We start from the raw sequence: 20207 nt of genomic DNA on the forward strand, positions 1-20207 counted from the left end.
TCACATCCTCTTTATACTTCGGGTTCATCTTTTTTTACTCCTCACATTCGCTTCCTCTTTGCTGTGTTTACACCCTCGCATCCTCACTTAGGCCACTTCCTGTGCTTCAGGAACTTTTCTCAGTTTCCCAAGGTCACTTGCTTCCCTCGCCTTGGGGCGCCTTCCTGCCTGACTTGGCAGGCCTCCCTGGTGCCTGGCCTGAGCGCAGCCCTGTTGGTGTTAAACTCAGAGTGGTAAACACTGGATTGTAAAATATGATTCGAAACACAAAACTGGGGGAAATGAATTGGATTTTCTCATATTTGTTTTAAAATGAAAGATGCCTAGGAACCAGGAATTTGCCCTAATTATCTAGTTGTAAAAAAAAGAAGTATGATTCTTAAAAAGTACATTTTCTAGATAGTAGGGTGTTCACTCTTTTAAGTTTTCATTTTTTATTTCTTGCTAAAATGTATTAAGTTCTCTACTTTCTTGAAGAGTATACACTGAACATAATTTATCTTTTCAAAATGACATACCTTCATAAACACTATTTGTTACCATAGTCTAGCATTAGATGTGGATGATGTGAGCAGGAGATTGCCTTAATTTGTTTTCTTGGAAACATTCCTGGTCATGAGTTTGCTTTTATATAATTTGTATCTGTCTTTCTAATCCTGGCAAGATGAGGGACAGTCAGTTGTCTGTTTTCCCTGGTGGGCTGTAAAAAATTATTTAATCGAAAGCAGCCTTCTCTGAAGTTCTTTTTTTTCATATTTGCAGGTGGTATCTTTGGCTTTTCAGTAACATTTAAAATGTTATCTGTTACATTGCTATTATCAAAATAATAGATCTAAAATATCCTCCATTTAACTTTTTCTTTCACTTGAATGGATATTTCTTGGTAGGAAAAAGAAGCCTTCCTCATCTTTCCAAGAATGCATACTGTGTAGAGTTAAGGAATTACCCCATTGCCTACAAATTCTTAGTATCAGATGGTTGTTTCTGAGGATGTGATACTAAGTCCTAACTTTTATTCAGGACTTTGTTAATGTTTATCCTTTAATAGACTCTCCAACCTTTCCTCCTTAGTGGTTTAGTGAGATTGGAAAAGCTGATACCTTCACATGTTGCTGGAAGTGTGGGGATAGTGATTGCACCTGAGGTCAGCCCGGGTTGGCGAGAGAAGTTACTTTGTATCAAGTGGTAACAGCAACTGGGTCGGGTCTGTTTTCATGTATCTTAGTTTCTCTACAGCAGCTCCTTAATGGATCCCTTCTTCTGTGAAATCTTTTCTGTAAAACATTTCCTGTTTTGAATAAAAGTTTAGTTTCAATCAGTAACATCATATTGACAGAACTGTTGCCTAAAAATATCATCTGGTATTAACTTTGTTTTTTCTTAAATCAACTATTGAGTTTTTACTTTGAATTGTTGCAAATTTATACTTGGAAGTTATATACTTAAAAGTTTTAATTGGTTCTTTTTAAAAATCTGCTTAGACTTCACAGTCTTTTCTTTGCTCTTTTGTCATCAAGGTTTTGCTTTTTCTTGGCACATTAAACATTTATTTAATATCCTCTGTTTGATAGTTTTTATATTTAATATCTTTATGAGCCTGATTCTACTGTCTGCTTTTCTGCTGGCTTTTTTTTTTTTTTTTAATCTTCATTTTATTGAGATATATTCACATACCACGCAGTCAAACAAAACAAATCGTACTTTCGATTGTTTACAGTACCATAACATAGTGGTACATTCATCACCCAAATCAATCCCTGACACCTTCATTAGCACACACACAAAAATAACAAGAATAATAATTAGAGTGAAAAAGAGCAATTGAAGTAAAAAAGAACACTGGGTACCTTTGTCTGTTTGTTTCCTTCCCCTATTTTTCTACTCATCCATCCATAAACTAGACAAAGTGGAGTGTGGTCCTTATGGCTTTCCCAATCCCATTGTCACCCCTCATAAGCTACATTTTTATACAACTGTCTTCGAGATTCATGGGTTGTGGGTTGTAGTTTGATAGTTTCAGGTATCCACCACCAGCTACCCCAATTCTTTAGAACCTAAAAAAGGTTGTCTAAAGTGTGCGTAAGAGTGCCCACCAGAGTGACTTCTCGTCTCCTTTTGGATTCTCTCTGCCACTGAAGCTTATTTCATTTCCTTTCACATCCCCCTTTTGGTCAAGAAGATGTTCTCCGTCCCACGATGCCAGGTCTACATTCCTCCCCGGGAGTCATATTCCATGTTGCCAGGGAGATTCACTCCCCTGGGTGTCTGATCCCACGTAGGGGGGAGGGCAGTGATTTCACCTTTCAAGTTGGCTTAGCTAGAGAGACAGGGCCACATCTGAGCAACAAAGAGGCATTCGGGAGGAGGCTCTTAGGCAAAACCATAGGGAGGCCTAGCCTCTCCTTTGCAGCAACCGTCTTCCCAAGGGTAAAACCTGTGGTAGAGGGCTCAACCCATCAAACCACCAGTCCCCTATGTCTGTGGTCATGTTAGCAACCATGGAGGTGGGGTAGGCGAATACCCCTGCATTCTCCACAGGATCCTCAAGGGGGCACTACATCTTTTTTTTTTTCCTTGTTTTTCTTTCTTTCTTTCTTTTTTTTTTTAAACTTTCCCTTCTTTTTTAAATCAACTGTATGAAAAAAAAGTTAAAAAGAAAACAAACATACAATAAAAGAACATTTCAAAGAGACCATGACAAGGGAGTAAGAAAAAGACAACTAACCTAAGATAACTGCTTAACTTCCAACATGTTCCTACTTTACCCCAAGAAAGTTACATAATATAGCAACATTTCTGTGAACTTGCTCCTACTATGTCCATCAGAAATTAACAGACCATAGTCATTCCTGGGCATCCCCAGAACGTTAAATAGCTTATCTGTTCTGCTTGGATTATTGTTCCCCCTTCCTTAATTGCTCTCTATTGCTAGTTCCCCTACATTCTACATTATAAGCCATTTGTTTTACGTTTTTCAAAGTTCACATTAGTGGTAGCATATAATATTTCTCTTTTTGTGCCTGGCTTATTTCGCTCAGCATTATGTCTTCAAGGTTCATCCATGTTGTCATATGTTTCACGAGATCGTTCCTTCTTACTGCCGCGTAGTATTCCATCGTGTGTATATACTACATTTTATTTATCCACTCATCTGTTGAAGGACATTTGGGTTGTTTCCATCTCTTGGCAATTGTGAATAATGCTGCTATGAACATTGGTGTGCAGATATCTGTTCGTGTCACTGCTTTCCGATCTTCCGGGTATATACCGAGAAGTGCAATTGCTGGATCGAATGGTAACTCTATATCTAGTTTTCTAAGGAACTGCCAGACTGACTTCCAGAGTGGCTGAACCATTATACAGTCCCACCAACAATGAATAAGAGTTCCAATTTCTCCACATCCCCTCCAGCATTTGTAGTTTCCTGTTTGTTTAATGGCAGCCATTCTAACCGGTGTTAGATGGTATCTCATTGTGGTCTTAATTTGCATCTCTCTAATAGCTAGTGAAGCTGAACATTTTTTCATGTGTTTCTTGGCCATTTGTATTTCCTCTTCAGAGAACTGTCTTTTCATATCTTTTGCCCATTTTATAATTGGGCTGTCTGTACTATTGTCATTGAGTTGTAGGATTTCTTTATATATGCAAGATATCAGTCTTTTGTCAGATACATGGTTTCCAAAAATTTTTTCCCATTGAGTTGGCTGCCTCTTTACCTTTTTGAGAAATTCCTTTGAGGTGCAGAAACTTCTAAGCTTGAGGAGTTCCCATTTATCTATTTTCTCTTTTGTTGCTTGTGCTTTGGGTGTAAAGTCTAGGAAGTGGCCACCTAATACAAGGTCTTGAAGATGTTTTCCTACATTATCTTCTTGGAGTTTTATGGTACTTTCTTTTATATTGAGATCCTTGGTCCATTTTGAGTTAATTTTTGTGTAGGGGGTGAGGTAGGGGTCCTCTTTCATTCTTTTGGATATGGATATCCAACTCTCCCAGCCCCATTTGTTGAAAAGACCATTATGACTCAGTTCAGTGACTTTGGGGGCCTTATCAAAGATCAGTCGGCCATAGATCTGAGGGTCTATCTCCGAATTCTCAATTCGATTCCATTGATCCATATGTCTATCTTTGTGCCAGTACCATGCTGTTTTGGCAACTGTGGCTTTATAATAAGCTTCAAAGTCAGGGAGTGTAAGTCCTCCCATTTCGTTTTTCTTTTTTAGAGTGTCTTTAGCAATTCGAGGCATCTTCCCTTTCCAAATAAATTTGATAACTAGCTTTTCCAAGTCTGCAAAGTAGGTTGTTGGAATTTTGATTGGGATTGCATTGAATCTGTAGATGAGTTTGGGTAGAATTGACATCTTAATGACATTTAGTCTTCCTATCCATGAACATGGAATATTTTTCCATCTTTTAAGGTCCCCTTCTATTTCTTTTAGTAGAGTTATGTAGTTTTCTTTGTATAGGTCTTTTACATCTTTGGTTAAGTTTATTCCTAGGTACTTGATTTTTTTAGTTGCTGTTGAAAATGGTATCTTTTTCTTGAGTGTCTCTTCAGTTTGTTCATTTCTAGCATATAGAAACATTACTGACTTATGTGCATTAACCTTGTATCCCGCTACTTTGCTAAATTTGTTTATTAGCTCTAGTAGCTGTATCATCGATTTCTCAGGGTTTTCTAGATATAAGATCATATCATCTGCAAACAATGACAGTTTTACTTCTTCTTTTCCAATTTGGATGCCTTTTATTTCTTTGTCTTGCCGGATTGCCCTGGCTAGCACTTCCAGCACAATGGTGAATAACAGTGGTGATAGCAGGCATCCTTGTCTTGTTCCTGATCTTGGAGGGAAGGCTTTCAGTCTCTCACCATTGAGTACTATGCTGGCTGTGGGTTTTTCATATATGCTCTTTATCAGGTTGAGGAAGTTTCCTTCAATTCCTACCTTTTGAAGTGTTTTTATCAAAAAGGGATGTTGGATTTTGTCAGATGCTTTTTCAGCATCTATTGAGATGATCAATTGATTTTTCCCTTTTGACTTGTTAATGTGTTGTAATACATTGATTGATTTTCTTATGTTGAACCATCCTTGCATGCCTGGAATAAACCCCACTTGGTCATGGTGTATGATTTTTTTAATGTGTCTTTGGATTCGATTTGCAAGTATTTTGTTGAGGATTTTTGCATCTATATTCATTAGGGAGATTGGCCAGTAGTTTTCCTTTTTTGTAGCATCTTTGCCTGGTTTTGGTATTAGATTGATGTTAGCTTCATAGAATGAGTTAGGTAGTGTTCCATTTTCTTCAATGTTTTCAAAGAGTTTGAGTAAGATTGGTGTCAGTTCTTTCTGGAAAGTTTGGTAGAATTCCCCTGTGAAGCCATCTGGCCCTGGGCATTTATTTGTGGGAAGATTTTTGATGACTGATTGGATCTCTTTGCTTGTGATGGGTTGGTTGAGGTCTTCTATTTCTTCTCTGGTCAGTCTAGGTTGTTCATATGTTTCCAGGAAATTGTCCATTTCCTCTACATTATCCAGTTTGTTGCCATACAGTTGTTCATAGTATCCTCTTATACTTTTTTTAATTTCTTCAGGATCTGCAGTTATGTCACCTTTTTCATTCATTATTTTGTTTATATGGGTCTTCTCTCTTTTTGATTTTGTCAGTCTAGCTAGGGGCTTGTCAATCTTGTTGATCTTCTCAAAGAACCAACTTTTGGTGATATTTATCCTCTCTGTTGTTTTTTTGTTCTCTATGTCATTTATTTCTGCTTTAATCCTTGTTATTTCTTTTCTTGTACTTGGTTTAGGATTGGTTTGCTGTTCATTTTCTAGCTTCTTCAGTTGATCCATTAGTTCTTTGATTTTGGCTCTTTCTTCCTTTTTAATATATGCGTTTAGTGCTATAAATTTCCCCCTTAGCACTGCTTTTGCTGCATCCCATAGGTTTTGGTATGTTGTGTTCTCATTTTCATTCGTCTCTATATATTCAGCAATTTCTCTTGCTATTTCTTCTTTAACCCACTGATTGTTTAGGAGTGTGTTGTTTAACCTCCAGGTATTTGTGAATTTTCTAAGTCTCTGATGGTTATTGACTTCTAATTGTATTCCATTGTGGTCAGAGAATGTGCTTTGAATAATTTCAATCTTTTTAAATTTATTGAGGCTTGTTTTATGTCCCAGCATATGATCTATTCTGGAGAAAGTTCCATGAGCACTAGAAAAGTATGTGTATCCTGGTGATTTGGGATGTAATGTCCTGTATATGTCTGTTAAATCTAATTCATTTATCAGATTGTTTAGGTTTTCAATTTCCTTATTGGTCTTCTGTCTGGTTGATCTATCTATAGGAGAGAGTGATGTGTTGAAGTCTCCCACAACTATTGTGGAAACATCAATTGCTTCCTTTAGTTTTGCCAGTGTTTCTCTCATGTATTTTGTGGCACCTTGATTGGGTGCATAGACATTTACGATTGTTATTTCTTCTTGCTGAATTGCCCCTTTTATTAGTATGTAGTGGCCTTCTTTGTCTCTCAAAACATCCCTGCATTTAAAGTCTATTTTATCTGAGATTAATATTGCTACACCTGCTTTCTTTTGGCTGTAGCTTGCATGAAATATTTTTTTCCATCCTTTCACTTTCAGTTTCTTTGTGTCCCTGTGTCTAAGATGAGTCTCTTGTATGCAACATATTGATGGTTCATTTTTTTTGATCCATTCTGCGAATCTATATCTTTTAATTGGGGAGTTTAATCCATTTACATTCAACGTTATAACCGTGAAGGCATTTCTTGAATCAGCCATCTTATCCTTTGGTTTATGTTTGTCATATTTTTCCCCTCTGTCTATTAATATCCTTTATTGTACCCATACCGAATCTCTTTAGTACTGAACCTTTCTCCAAGTCTCTCTGTCCTTTCTTTGTTTCTCTGTCTGTAGGGCTCCCTTTAGTATCTCCAGTAGGGCAGGTCTCTTGTTAGCAAATTCTCTCAGCATTTGTCTGTCTGTGAAAAATTTAAGCTCTCCCTCAAATTTGAAGGAGAGCTTTGTTGGATAAAGTATTCTTGGCTGGAAATTTTTCTCACTCAGAATTTTAAATATATCGTGCCACTGCCTTCTTGCCTCCATGGTGGCTGCTGAGTAGTCACTACTTAGTCTTATGCTGTTTCCTTTGTATGTGGTGAGTTGCTTTTCTCTTGCTGCTTTCAGAACTTGCTCCTTCTCTTCTGTGTTTGACAGTGTGATCAGAATATGTCTCGGAGTGGGTTTATTTGGATTTATTCTATTTGGGGTTCGCTGAGCATTTATGATTTGTGTATTTATGTTGTTTAGAAGATTTGGGAAGTTTTCCCCAGCAATTTCTTTGAATACTCTTCCTAGACCTTTACCCTTTTCTTCCCCTTCTGGGACACCAATGAGTCTTATATTTGGACGTTTCATATTATCTATCATATCCCTGAGGTCCATTTCGATTTTTTCAATTTTTTTCCCCATTCTTTCTTTTATGCTTTCATTTTCCATTGTGTCATCTTCGAGGTCACTGATTCGTTGTTCAGCTTCCTCTAGTCTTGTACTATGAGTGTCCAGAATCTTTTTAATTTGGTCAACAGTTTCTTTAATTTCCATAAGATCATCCATTTTTTTATTTAGTCTTGCAATGTCTTCTTTATGCTCTTCTAGGGTCTTCTTGATTTCCTTTGTCTCCCGTACTATGGTCTCATTGTTCATCTTTAGTTCTTTGAGTAGCTGCTCTAGGTGCTGTGTCTCTTCTGATCTTTTGATTTGGGTGCTTGGGCTTGGGTTATCCATATTGTCTGGTTTTTTCATATGCTTTATAATTTTCTGTTGTTTTTGGCCTCGTGGCATTTGCTGAACTTGATAGGGTTCTTTTAGGATTTGTAGACCAATTGAAGTCCTTATCTCTAATTTATCAGATCTACAGCTTCGTGGAGTACACTTTCTCTAACTAACTGGCAGGTGGCGTCCACGAGCCACCTGTTCTCCACAAGTCAGTTCTCCCCTGCTTAGCCTTTTTGGTGAGTGGGGGAGTGAGTCTTGTGGGGTCCAATTGGTGTACCAAGCTTGCGTGTGTAGTTGGTGTTGCCCGCCCTGTATATGGGGCGTGTTTCTGGGCAGCCAGGGAGGGGGGGTGGCTCTAACAATCAAATCTCCCTGGTGATCCTAGAGTTTTAAAGCTGCTGCAATAGTCTAATCCTTCAGTTCAGTCCTGCCACAGTTTGTCTCTGGCACTGACCCACAAGTCCTTGGTATTGGCGTATGGCTCCTGAGACTTGCAAGTGGATCCCTCTTCCAGGCCATGCACCCCGGGTCCTCTGTTGAGGGATGACTGTGCTATGTCACAGGTGAGTGCCCCCAGGGCAGTTCTGGGCTGCTGGGCTGTGTAGGGAGGCTCCCAGTCTGCTGAAATAATGGCTGAATGGGGCTTTGTTAATTCACACTGCTCTACCTTCCCAACTCTGGGACAGTCAGCTGAGGTTGCAGGGAAGGGTAATGTCCACGCCCAGTTTTGTGGTGTGTGCCTGTTATTTGAAGCACTTCCGTCACACTGGGTTGTCTGGGGCTATGGGGCTGGCGATGGGCAGGAGTGTTTCCTGTCCACCAGGATGATGGCTGTGAGCGGACACCCCCCTTTTCTTGGGAAGTTGTGGTGTTTAGTGATTTTTCTCAGCCACTGGATTATTGCGTTTTGTCTCAGAGCTCTCCTAGTTCTGCTCTTGACTTGACCTGCCCAAATAGCAAGTCTTTGAAGCTTTCTGTATTGGGCTTCTTAGAGTAATTGTTTTAGAAAAAGAAAAAGGGATTAAAAAAAAAAAAAAAAAAGGGCCCTCCTCAGAGATCTAATGGGTTATTGAAATGCTAAGAGACAAAGCAACCAGGGCCATTAAGGAAAGGTCCACAGGGCAGAGAGATCAGCTTTTCTTCGGGATTTGCATATGCGCCTCAGGGCCCTTCCCCTTTCTATGTTCACCAGAACTCCAAAAATCCTCCGCTTTTATTTTGGAGTTTTTCGTGTTGTTTTTTTTTTCTCTATGCCTGTCTCCTCTCTGCTGGGCTGGCTGCTCTCAGATTCTCTGATGTCTGGTCTCAGTCTATCTATGGTTGGAGTTTGGATCAGTAGAATGAGATTCCGATAAGGGCTGCCACTGCAGTTCTCCCTTCTCCTTCCCGGAGCTGACAGCCCCTCCTCCCACGGGACTGAGCCTGGCAGGGAGGGGCGCGGGTCCCCTGGCCACAAAAACTTACAGATTTCGCTGATCTCAGCAGTTCCACGTTTTCATGAGTGTTGTATGAAGTATGCCCAAAGTCAGATTGCTCTGTGGTGTCCAGTCCACGCAGTTCCTGGCTTTCTACCTACTTTCCTGGAGGAGTAACTAAAACATACAGCTCACCAGTCTGCCATCTTGCCCCGCCTCTCTGCTGGCTTTTATTCATGGTGCTTTGTTTGCCTGTGTGTTTTGTGATTTTTGATTGTGAACGCATATCTCTTGAAATTTTATTTGTGGGAACTTTTTGTAGGTTGTATTGAATTTGTCTTCTTTAGAGTGAATTTTGTTTTTCTGACAGTTTTGGGGTATGGGAGGGCACTGTCAACTCAGGATCTCTTTGAACTAAATTATCTGCTGGAGATTTTTTTTTTTTTTTTTTAAAGATCATGTAGCATGTGTGAATTTGGTCACAGGCCTTCATGAGGGCCAATTTGTGGGTATGAGTTTTTGGATGTTACTCATTTTCTCCTTCTACCTAGTGCCAAAATTAAGTCAGAACAGGATTGTTTCTTGTTTCCCCTCACACTGAAGGAAATGCTGGCTTCATGCTGAGATCTCATGTTGGACCCTACACTTTCAGACCCCACTCAGCTGTCAGAAGAGACTCTAAAGGCCCTGAGGGCTTGGCAGATAGTATCCCTCAGTGTGAAATCTGTCTTTGGGGTTTGCTTATCTCCCAGGATTCCCCGTCACTTTGCTTTTTGGCTTCTGCAGATTCCTTATTTTCTCACCAGCTTGGTAGTGTTTCATTTTTTCCTTTTTTAATTTTAAATTTCATCCACCCTTTGGTTGTTTTTATCAGGATAGTCATGGGGATCTAATTGTTTCTTCGTGATGAATTCTACAGTAACAGATACTTGAGGCTAAAATAATCTTTTCCTAAGTTAAGAAAATAGTGACAGTAGAGCCAGGAAAAAAAAAAGATCTTCCATCTGTGCCTATCACTCAGACCAAAAAAAAAAAAAACCTCATACCTATGAAAGTGCTACAGCAGAAACCCTTAACGGTTGTGCTCCCATTCCTACCCTTTACTGTAGTAAAGAATCACTGATTTCATAAGGCATTGTTAATTGGTAGGTTCATCTTTCTCGAATGTGTGAAGGTGGAAAATAGTTGAGCCATTATTATTGAATGTTGAATTATTCTAGGCTCAGTTTAAATCTTTGGGTGTTTGATTCCCCGTTATATGACATGGCAGAATTTGGCAGCATTCAACAAAATCTTCATGAGATATCTATGTTTGAGAACTCTCCTAAAGATATTAAAAAATTTACAGCAGATTTTTGGTTTGGTCGTTTGTTTCACAAGTTATATCTAACTCCAGTGTTGAAAATATTTTAAAATTAAAAAATCATTCCTCATCAGAAACTGGATTACTTAGTATAGTCTTTTTTTTTTTTCACTTTAATTTTTTGCTAATACATTTTTTTGATATGCTGCATGTTTTTTGTTTGTTTGTTTTTCATTTTTATTGAGATTGTTCAGATACCATACAATTATCCAAAGATCCAAAGTGTACAATCACTTGCCCCTGGGTACCCTCATACAGCTGTGCATCTATCACACTTAATTTTTGTTCAATTTTTAGAAACTTTTCATTACTCTGGACAAGAAATGAAGTGAAAGATGAAAAAAAGAAAAAAAAGGGAAACTCTAATCCTCCCCTGTCCCTAACCAACCCCCCTCAATTGTTGACTCTTAGTATTGATATAGTACATTTGTTACTGTTTATGAAAAAATGTTGAAATACTACTGACTGTAGTATATAGTTTGTAATAGGTATATAGTTCTTCCCTATATGTCCCTGTATTATTAACGTCTAATTGTATTGTCATACATTTGTTCTGGTTCATGGAAGCGATTTCTAGTATTTGTACAGTTGATCATGGACATTGCCCACCATAGGATTCAGTTTTATACATTCCCATCCTTTGACCTCCAACTTTCCTTCTGGTGACATATATGACTCTGAGCTTCCCCTTTCCACCTCATTCACACACCATTCGGCGCTGTTAGTTATTCTCACATCTTGCTACCGACACCCCTGTTCATTTCCAAACATTTAAGTTCATCCTAATTGAACATTCTGCTCATACTAAGCAACCACTCCCCATTCTTAAGCCTCGTCCTATATCTTGGTACCTTATGTTTCATGTCTATGAGTTTACATATTATAATTAGTTCCTATCAGTGGGACCCTGCAATAATTGTCCTAATGTGTCTGGCTTATTTCACTCAGTATATAGCCCTCGAGGTTTTGTCATCAACCCATTTTTTTTAATATGGTTTTGTTCACTCACCATACATTCCATCCCAAGTAAATAATCGATGGTTTTCTGCATGGTCATACATTTATGTGTTCACCACCTTCACCATTATCTCTATAAGAGCATCTACATTTCTTCCACAAGGCAGGAGGGAGAGTCAAAGAAGGTAGAGAGGCAAAAGAAAGAGGAAAAAAAAAGACAGCTAGGAAGCAGCAAAAGGAAAAATAACCTTAAATCAAAGTAGGGTAAAGAGTCAGACAACACCACCAATGTCAAGTGTCTAACATGCCTCCCCTATCCCCCCCTCTTATCTGCATTTACCTTGGTATATTGCCTTTGTTACATTAAAGGAGGCATAATACAATGATTCTGTTATTTACAGTCTCTAGTTTGTTGATTGCATCCCTCCCCCAATGCCTCCCATTTCTAACACCTTGCAAAGTTGACATTTGCTTGTTCTCCCTCGTAAAAGAACATATTTGTACATTTTATCACAATTGTTGAACACACTAGATTTCACCAAGTTACACAGTCCCAGTCTTTATCTTTCCTCCTTTCTTCTGGTGTCTCACATGTGCCCACCTTCCTCTCTCAACCGTATTCACAGTTATCTTTGTTCAGTGTACTTACATTGCTGTGTTACCTTCTCCCAACATTGTGTTCCAAACCACGTACTCCTGTCTTCTCCTATCACTCTGTAGTGCTCCCTTTAGTATTTCTTGTAGGGCAGGTGTCTTGTTCACAAAGTCTCTCATTGTCTGTTTGTCAGAAAATATTTTGAGCTCTCCCTCATATTTGAAGGACAGCTTTGCTGGATGTAGGGTTCTTGGTTGGCGGTTTTTCTCATTCAGTATCTTAAATATATCACACCACTTCCTTCTTGCCTCCATGGTTTTTGCTGAGAGATCCGCACATAGTCTTATTAAGCTTCCTTTGTATGTAATGGATTGCTTTTCTCTTGCTGCTTTCAGGATTCTCTCTTTGTCTTTGACATTTGATAATCTGATTATTAAGTGTCTTGGTGTAGGCCTATTCATATCTCTTCTGTTTGGAGTACGCTGCGCTTCTTGGATCTGTAATTTTACGTCTTTCATAAGAGATGGGAAATTTTCATTAATTATTTCCTCTATTATTGCTTCTGCCCCCTTTCCCTTCTCTTCTCCTTCTGGGACACCAGTGATATGTACATTATTGTACTTTGTTTCATCCTTGAGTTTCCGGAGACGTTGCTCATATTTTTTCATTCTTTTCTCCATCTGCTCCTTTGCGTGTAGGCTTTCAGGTGTTTTGTTCTCCAGTTCCTGAGTGTTTTCTTCTGCCTCTTGAGATCTGCTGTTGTATGTTTCCATTGTGTCTTTCATCTCTTGTGTTGTGCCTTTCACTTCCATAGATTCTACTAGTTGTTTTTTGAACTTTTGATTTCTGTCATATACATGCCCAGTGCTTCCTTTACAGCCTCTATCTCTTTTACAATATCTTCTCTAAACTTTTTGAATTGATTTAGCATTAGTTGTTTAAATTCCTGTATCTCAGTTGAAGTGTATGTTTGTTCCTTTGACTGGGCCATAACTTTGTTTTTCTTAGTGTAGGTTGTAATTTTCTGTTGTCTAGGCATGGTTTCCTTGGTTATCCAAATCAGGTTTTCCCAGACCAGAACAGGCTCAGGTCCCAGAGGGAAGAAATATTCAGTATCTGGTTTCCCTGTGGGTGTGTCTTAGAAAATTGCTCCACCCTTTGATGCCTCGGGTCACTGTGCTTTTCTGCGCAGCAGGTGACGCCTGTTAGCCTATAATTCTTGCCTGGTGTGAGGAGGTATGGCCGTGTTCCCCCAGGCTCTGGGGTCTGGTTCTGAATGGAAAGGGCCCCACCCCTTTCCTCTTGGAGAAGATAGACCCCCTAGGGGGAGGTCATTAACATTTCAGTGGTCTCCCTCTCTGCTTGTGCTGTCTCCACCCTTCTCCGCTTCACAGCCCTGGAAACTGAAAATGACTGGGGTTTTCTCCACTGAGCCGAAAAGAAACAGATAGTCCCCTTCAGACCCAGTCCAAGGCGACCCTCCGGCTCTCCAAGGTCAGTCGTCACCCAAAGCCTCTGTCTGTTTTTTGGGGATGCGTACCTGTAGTGAGCAGTTCACACTCGCTACTTAAAACCCCAGTTGGAGCTCAGCTGAGCTATATTCGCTTGCTGGGAGAGAGCTTCTCTCTGGCATCACGAGGCTTTGCCGCTCAGGCTATGGGGGAGGGGGTCTCCCAACTTGGATCTGCAGGTTTTACTTACAGATTTTATGCTGTGTTCTCGGGCATTCCTCCCAATTCAGGTTGGTGTATGATGAGTGGATGGTCTCGTCTGTCCCCCCGCAGTTATTCTGGATTATTTACTAGTTGTTTCTGGTTTTTTGTAGTTTTTCCAGGGGGACTACTTAGCTTCCACTCCTCTCTATGCCGCCATCTTGCCCCTCCTCTGCCTTAGTATAGTCTTTTGCCTTTTTAATTATCATCAGGCTGGAGATAGCAGTGTACTCTGATTATTTCAGCAGCAGACCTTGAATTTGTGCCATAGGAATGTTCATTCTGCATTTGCTGAGTCTGCTGTTAGCATCATTCACATAGTAAGGATAGGTTACTGTGCCAGGCCTTAGTTTAGAACTATATCAAGTGAATTCCATTATCTCCTTCTGTTTTGATCTGCCACCTTCAGTACATCCGTAACCATAATCCCTCAAACTGTTGAATTGTGCTGCTTGGAATTTGTTGGTTGACTTAGACTCCCTTGAGAGTGGTTTTTTCTTCTGGTGATTGGAAGGAAGGAGAAAAGAACCAGCATTTATGGGACACTTGCTTAGGTGCCAGGCAACACCAGATGCCTTACAAAAGTTAAAACTCAGTTAATTCTTGGAGTCGCCCTATGAGGTAGTTGGTGACACTTCCCTTTTACAGTTAGGAAACTGATGCACAGAGAGGCTAATAACTTGAGCCATGATCAGAATTACCAAGAGGGCAAGGCAAAGAGGGGGGAAGGGCTTTTTAAGTCAGTGCAGGAAAGCATGTGGTCTATATGGGGAAGAAAGGCACCCAGGAGGGTGGAGCACAGGGTGTGTGTCATGTTACGATTGGCTAGGACACCGGGAAGATGACGTTCACGTGTCAGTCTGTCCTTAGTTCCCCCTACGGGCCAGGAATGCCTTTCTTAAAGTGTATGTGGTGGTATTTTAGTATTCCACATAGACAAAGACAGGTGTATGAGGTTATGTTTTGAATAATAGCACTTTTTTTTCTTCTTTTTTTGGGTGTGTGTGTGTGTGGGGGGGTTATACCATTTTGAATAAACCAGAATCTGTTTGAATTTTTACAGTAGGTGTTAAAAATCTGGGCTATTGGTTTTTTCAACATATGAGGAAATTTGGGGACAGGGTACTTGAGCTACCATGGATGGGAAGTGGGGCTTGCAACATTCTCACTAATCAGACAGTTGCTGTAATAACTGAATTTCTTGTTGGTAGTCCATTAGATGAAAATAATTAATTGATATCCATACTCAGAAATAAATTATATCTCTAAACTAGCGATTGTATCAAGATTTTACATATAACCTAAAAGTAATTCTTAAATTAAAAAAAAAATAAAGGCAATATCATGTATATATACAAGTCCTGGTTGGTTGGAGGATGTGAGAGGATATGTATTGTTTTGGTGGAATTTAATCATCAGCTCATCAGGTATCTTTAATTGAACTTATTTTTGGTCTTGACTTGTCAGGAAGCTAGTGTGAGGAGGCATGTCTTAATGACATGCTGGGCTTCCCAGTTCAAGGAATTCAGCTAAAAGGAGGACCTCAGGTGTGATGTTAACCATATGAACAGTATAACAGAGGGGTGGACTGTGTGTCTTGTCTTATATGTAGCTTTTCAAAGTGACATTTGGGTATTTTTTGAGTATCCATATTTCCATATGTAAATCTAGTTCATTGATTCTGACTCGGCTGCTTAGTATTCTGTCGTTTTTACGTACCTGTTCCTCCAGTAATGGACCACCTAGATTGCTGCCAGCTCTGCCTTCATAAACAGTGCTGCAGTACACATTCTTGTCACCATTTAATTCTGTGTGAGACTCTCAGTCATACGCTTCAGAAGAATTGCTAGGCTATTAAATATAAGCATATTTAATTTTACAAAGTTTCAGCTTTCCTAAATGGTTCCCAATAGCAGTACATGATACAGGGGCATTAATTCATTACTTAGAAAAATACAGAAATAGAACTTAGAAAAAAGTTATGAATATAATCCTTGTTCCAGTTTTTTGTTCCATGAGAAAGTTTCTCTAAATTAAAGTCATTAAATCTTTATTCTTTATTTTCTTTCAATAATGTTATTTAGTTATGAGGAACATAGATAATTTTTTAAATTGCCAGAAGTACCCTTATAATTTTGCCTATATACTTGTGACATTATGGAAATACCATAAATACTAAGATTTTTGTTTTTAATTTTATAGGGCGCCAATGCCTCGGCATTAGAGAAAGAGATTGGTCCAGAACAGTTTCCAGTCAATGAGCACTATTTTGGATTAGTCAATGTAAGTATCCAAGATCTTTTGCCTTCATAATTATGGTTGGAAGTAGCTTGGAAAATGACAAATACATTTTCTTATTTATTAAAGAAAAATTGTTCATTTGTATCAGGAATAATGCTTAAGAAACTTGATTTGGAATTTTAAACTAATGGAAAGAAAATACAGTTGCCTAAAGTCTTAAGAGTCTTCGAGATCGAACAGTTCCTGACTTAGCCTGATTTTTCCTGTAGTGTCAAACATATGTCACAACCCAAATTTCGTATAGACTAGACCAGATGATCTCTTGATTCTCATGAGAATTATTTAAATGTCTGAATATAAGAGGTCCAAATCTATGTACATAACATAGCCATGGAGATACCTCTGTGTCTGGATGGCATTTGGCAGTGAACTTATGGCATTGGACCAGGGTCCAGAGATATGGAAGTACAAAACAAAGGGCAAAAATACCTTTCCACTCCCATGGAGGTAAGCTTAGTCCTAGTAATTAGGTGTTATTAGCACTTTGGAAGAACTTTGTTTAGAATTTTTAACTGACAACTTTTTTCTGAATTAACAGAAAATACTGCAAATCTTTGTTAAATAATTGTTATGGTGGCTTAGATTTTTACTGTTGTATTCTGGTAGGTGGATCCCTGGCGAGTGTTTTAAAACATGTATGTTGATAATACAGGTAACGTGGTAAGTTATATTGATCAAACTTGTGCATCAGTAAATACCAGTATGTAAACATGATGTATGAGATGGATTTCTAATATGATTTGATGAAGCTGTTCAAGTGATTTTTATGTTTCTGTTGCCTTGGGAATTGTTTGTGTGCACACCATAAAGCTTATGACAAAGGATCAGCATCCCCTGCCCTGTTCTGTACTTCCTCAAAAGGAAGCACTCATCACTTCTTGCTATTTTTTTTCCCCTGGAATTTACCCTCACATTTTAAATAGAATGCATATGCTGCTATTTTTATTACTCTATTGTCTACCAGTTATGATAGATAAGAAAATTTCCTCCCTCCTCCTACCATCCTCCACAGTCCAACTTTACTTTCCCCCATTCTCCCAGTATGCTTATATATAATTTTTAGTTGTATCAGTGTTTTTATTTTTGTAACTCTGTAAATATGATTCCCAGTTGAGCCAGGTTACATTATGATTACATTTCCTTTCTCCTTTTTTTGCCTGAAACTAGTCATTGTTTTATTTTTCCGTGCCCTTAATTTCCCTTTAACCTCCCCAAAGTCTTCTATAGAATTTTAAAAACTTCCCAATACCAGTTTCCATTGAGTCATACCAGCAGATAAGTCTGCCCCACCCTGCAGCCCCCCGCCTCCCTCTGGACCGCGTGGACGCCAAGCTGCTGTGCCCCCCAAACTGCTGCGCCCCCCAGGCGGGCATTCTCCTCTCCTCTGCCCCGGGAACTGCCTTCCCTTCTCTTTGTTTTCTGGATCCCTCTTCTTTCTTGGTTTTGTCCCTTGCTTCGTGGAGCATATCCTGTAGTAGCTTCTTTGGGAAGTATGTTTAGGAAATAAATTTTGAGATCTTGGGTATCTAAAAATGTTTTGGTTATTGTTATAGCTAGATACAGATTCTAGGTTAAAGTACCTGCAGAGTTTTTAAAGTATTCCTCTGTTGTCTTTTGGCTTCTGTTGTCCCTGTTGAGAAATCCGATGCAATGCTGATTCTTGAACTTCTGTATGTGACTTTTTAAATTTTAATTTAAATTTCTGGGGCTTTTAGGGTTTTCTCTTTAGCTAGCTATAATGTTCTGAAATTTCATGATGAATGAGTAGAGGTGGCTTCCCCTCTGTTCCTGTGTTGGGTGCTTTACAGGCCCATTCAGACTGGAGATGCATATTCCTCAGTTCTAGAGAATTTCAGATACTGTATTCCTGCCTGTCGGTGCAATTTGTCTGTTCTGTCTTTTTGGCTATCTTATTAGTTAGATATTGAAACACTTAGGCCACTTCTCTAATTTTAATATTTTTCTCCCATTTTTGATCATCTGCTTTTTTGTTTTACAATTTAGACTATTCTTTAGACTTTTTTTTTGTCCAACTCTGCACTTTTTGTTTCTAAAAATGTTGCTTTTATTTTTTAATCTTGTTTCATGAAGGTGTTGATTCTGTTGTCTGAGTATATTTAGAGTTTTTGTTGTTGCTGAGGTTTTCTTACGCTTATTTGATTGTTTCTGAGACTTGAGTTCATTTTTTTCTCTTTTTAAACTCATTCTTTCCTGTTGTAGGCTTTTGTCACATTTCATTTACACATTAAAGTGAGATGTAAAAAAACTGATTGGAGGCTGTGTAGTATAGGTGGAAATTGTCAGCCATGGTTTCCACTGTAGAGTGACAAGTGCCCTCACCCAACTGGCTTAAAAAAAAAAAAAGCTCCCCGCCCCCCCCTCCTGTTTCAATAGCTGGATGCCTTTTCGGAGGTGGGGGTGGGGTATTTATTTTCTGCAGAGAGGACCCCTCTGGTTCTCTGCCTGGAAGTGGCTTAATTCAGAGTTTGTTTAATCCGTTTCCTGTTCCCACTGAACTGCTGTCTGCTGTACCCAGGGGTCCTTGAATCCAGAGTCCCTCCTGCTCCATTGCTGTGGAGACTGAGCCCGCAGTCTTGTGCAGGGCTGAGAAGAAAGGTTGATTGCCTCGGTTAATTTGTTGCTGGACTTTCTCCTTCCCTTTCCCTGGTTCCTTAGCTTTCAGGAGGTTAATTGGCTTGTTTCTCATTGGCCTCTCCCTTGCAGGCCCTTGGTCTTCTGCTTTTTTCTACTTTGCTAATTCAGTTACCCTTTTCCCATGGGCCTCTGTCTTCTGTGAACTTGCTGGCCTGTCTAGTTCGTACTTGTCTTTGTCACACTCTGCAACCTTTCGAGGTTTTACTTTTTACTGTTCTTCTACTGGGGCTTCACGGGGGAGTAGAGTTAAATGACTGTATTTGATCTCCCATGTTTAACGAGAAGTCTTGTCTTCTAATTTCCGAAATGCTCACGCTCACATACAGAGTTGTCTAATGATCAAAGGCCTCATCAAAACTCTGGGGATGGCAAAACCCGTTTCTCCATTCCTGCTGCCACTTCCCTGTGACTTCCACACCCTCAGAGCTAATGCAGGAAAGCCGCCGTGCCCATCCTCAGTGTTTCAGGCTTTGTGGTAGTGTCCCAGGAGAATCTATTTTCTTCAGAACAATAGTATTTTTTATATTAAAGCCTGTTTTGCTTTTAACCTTGTCCAGTATAAATATTTCAGCTTTTTCATTTTGTCTCTGACTGTAATCTTTTTTGCAGATAGCCTCAGAACAGCTAAGATAACATCCTAGATCAAAATCATACAAAATAAGTTCTAAAACTCTATAATGATTTTTTTTTCCTACTATGTTGCTTTTCATTTAATGTATCAGGATCAAAATACTAGTGTTAGTTGTGTAATAAAAGGGTTTCTAAGAGTGTATCACTTTTTTTTTTTTTTTTTATGGCCAATGTGCTTTATTTTTTTTTTTTATCATCATTTTATTGAGATATATTCACATACCACGCAGTCATACAAAACAAATTGTACTTTCGATTGTTTACAGTACCACCACATAGCCGTACATTCATCACCCAAATCAATCCCTGACACCTTCATTAGCACACACACCAAAATAACAAGAATAATAACCAGAGTGAAAAAGAGCAATTGAAGTAAAAAAGAACACTGGGTACCTTTGTCTGTTTGTTTCCTTCCCCTACTTTTCTACACATCCATCCATAAACTAGACAAAGTGGAGTTTGGTCCTCATGGCCTTCCCAATCCCACTGCCACCCCTCATAAGCTACATTTTTATACAACTGTCCTCGAGATTCATGGGTTCTGGGCTGCAGCCTAACAGTTTCAGGTATCCACCACCAGCTACCCCAACTCTTTAGAACCTAAAAAAGGTTGTCTAAAGTGTGCGTAAGAGTGCCCACCAGAGTGATCTCTCGGCTCGTTTTGGAATCTCTCTGCCACTGAAGCTTATTTCATTTCCTTTCACATCCCCCTTTTGGTCAAGAAGATGTTCTCCATCCCACGATGCCGGTTCTACATTCCTCCCCGGGAGTCATATTCCA

The 20207-nt window shown here is 39.2% G+C and overlaps 1 protein-coding gene across 1 annotated transcript in view; it reads left to right on the forward strand.

The window, feature by feature from the left end:
- The window catches only part of USP12 (ubiquitin specific peptidase 12), a 100311-nt gene that overhangs the window by 39093 nt on the left and 41011 nt on the right, over positions 1 to 20207 (forward strand). The window contains exon 2 of the mRNA XM_037800091.1: positions 16041 to 16121. Coding sequence (XP_037656019.1) covers positions 16041 to 16121 — 81 coding nt within the window. The remainder of the gene's footprint in view (positions 1 to 16040; positions 16122 to 20207) is intronic.

This window comes from Choloepus didactylus, chromosome 12 (assembly GCF_015220235.1).
Source record: "Choloepus didactylus isolate mChoDid1 chromosome 12, mChoDid1.pri, whole genome shotgun sequence".
NCBI classification, from domain to species: Eukaryota; Metazoa; Chordata; class Mammalia; order Pilosa; family Megalonychidae; genus Choloepus; species Choloepus didactylus.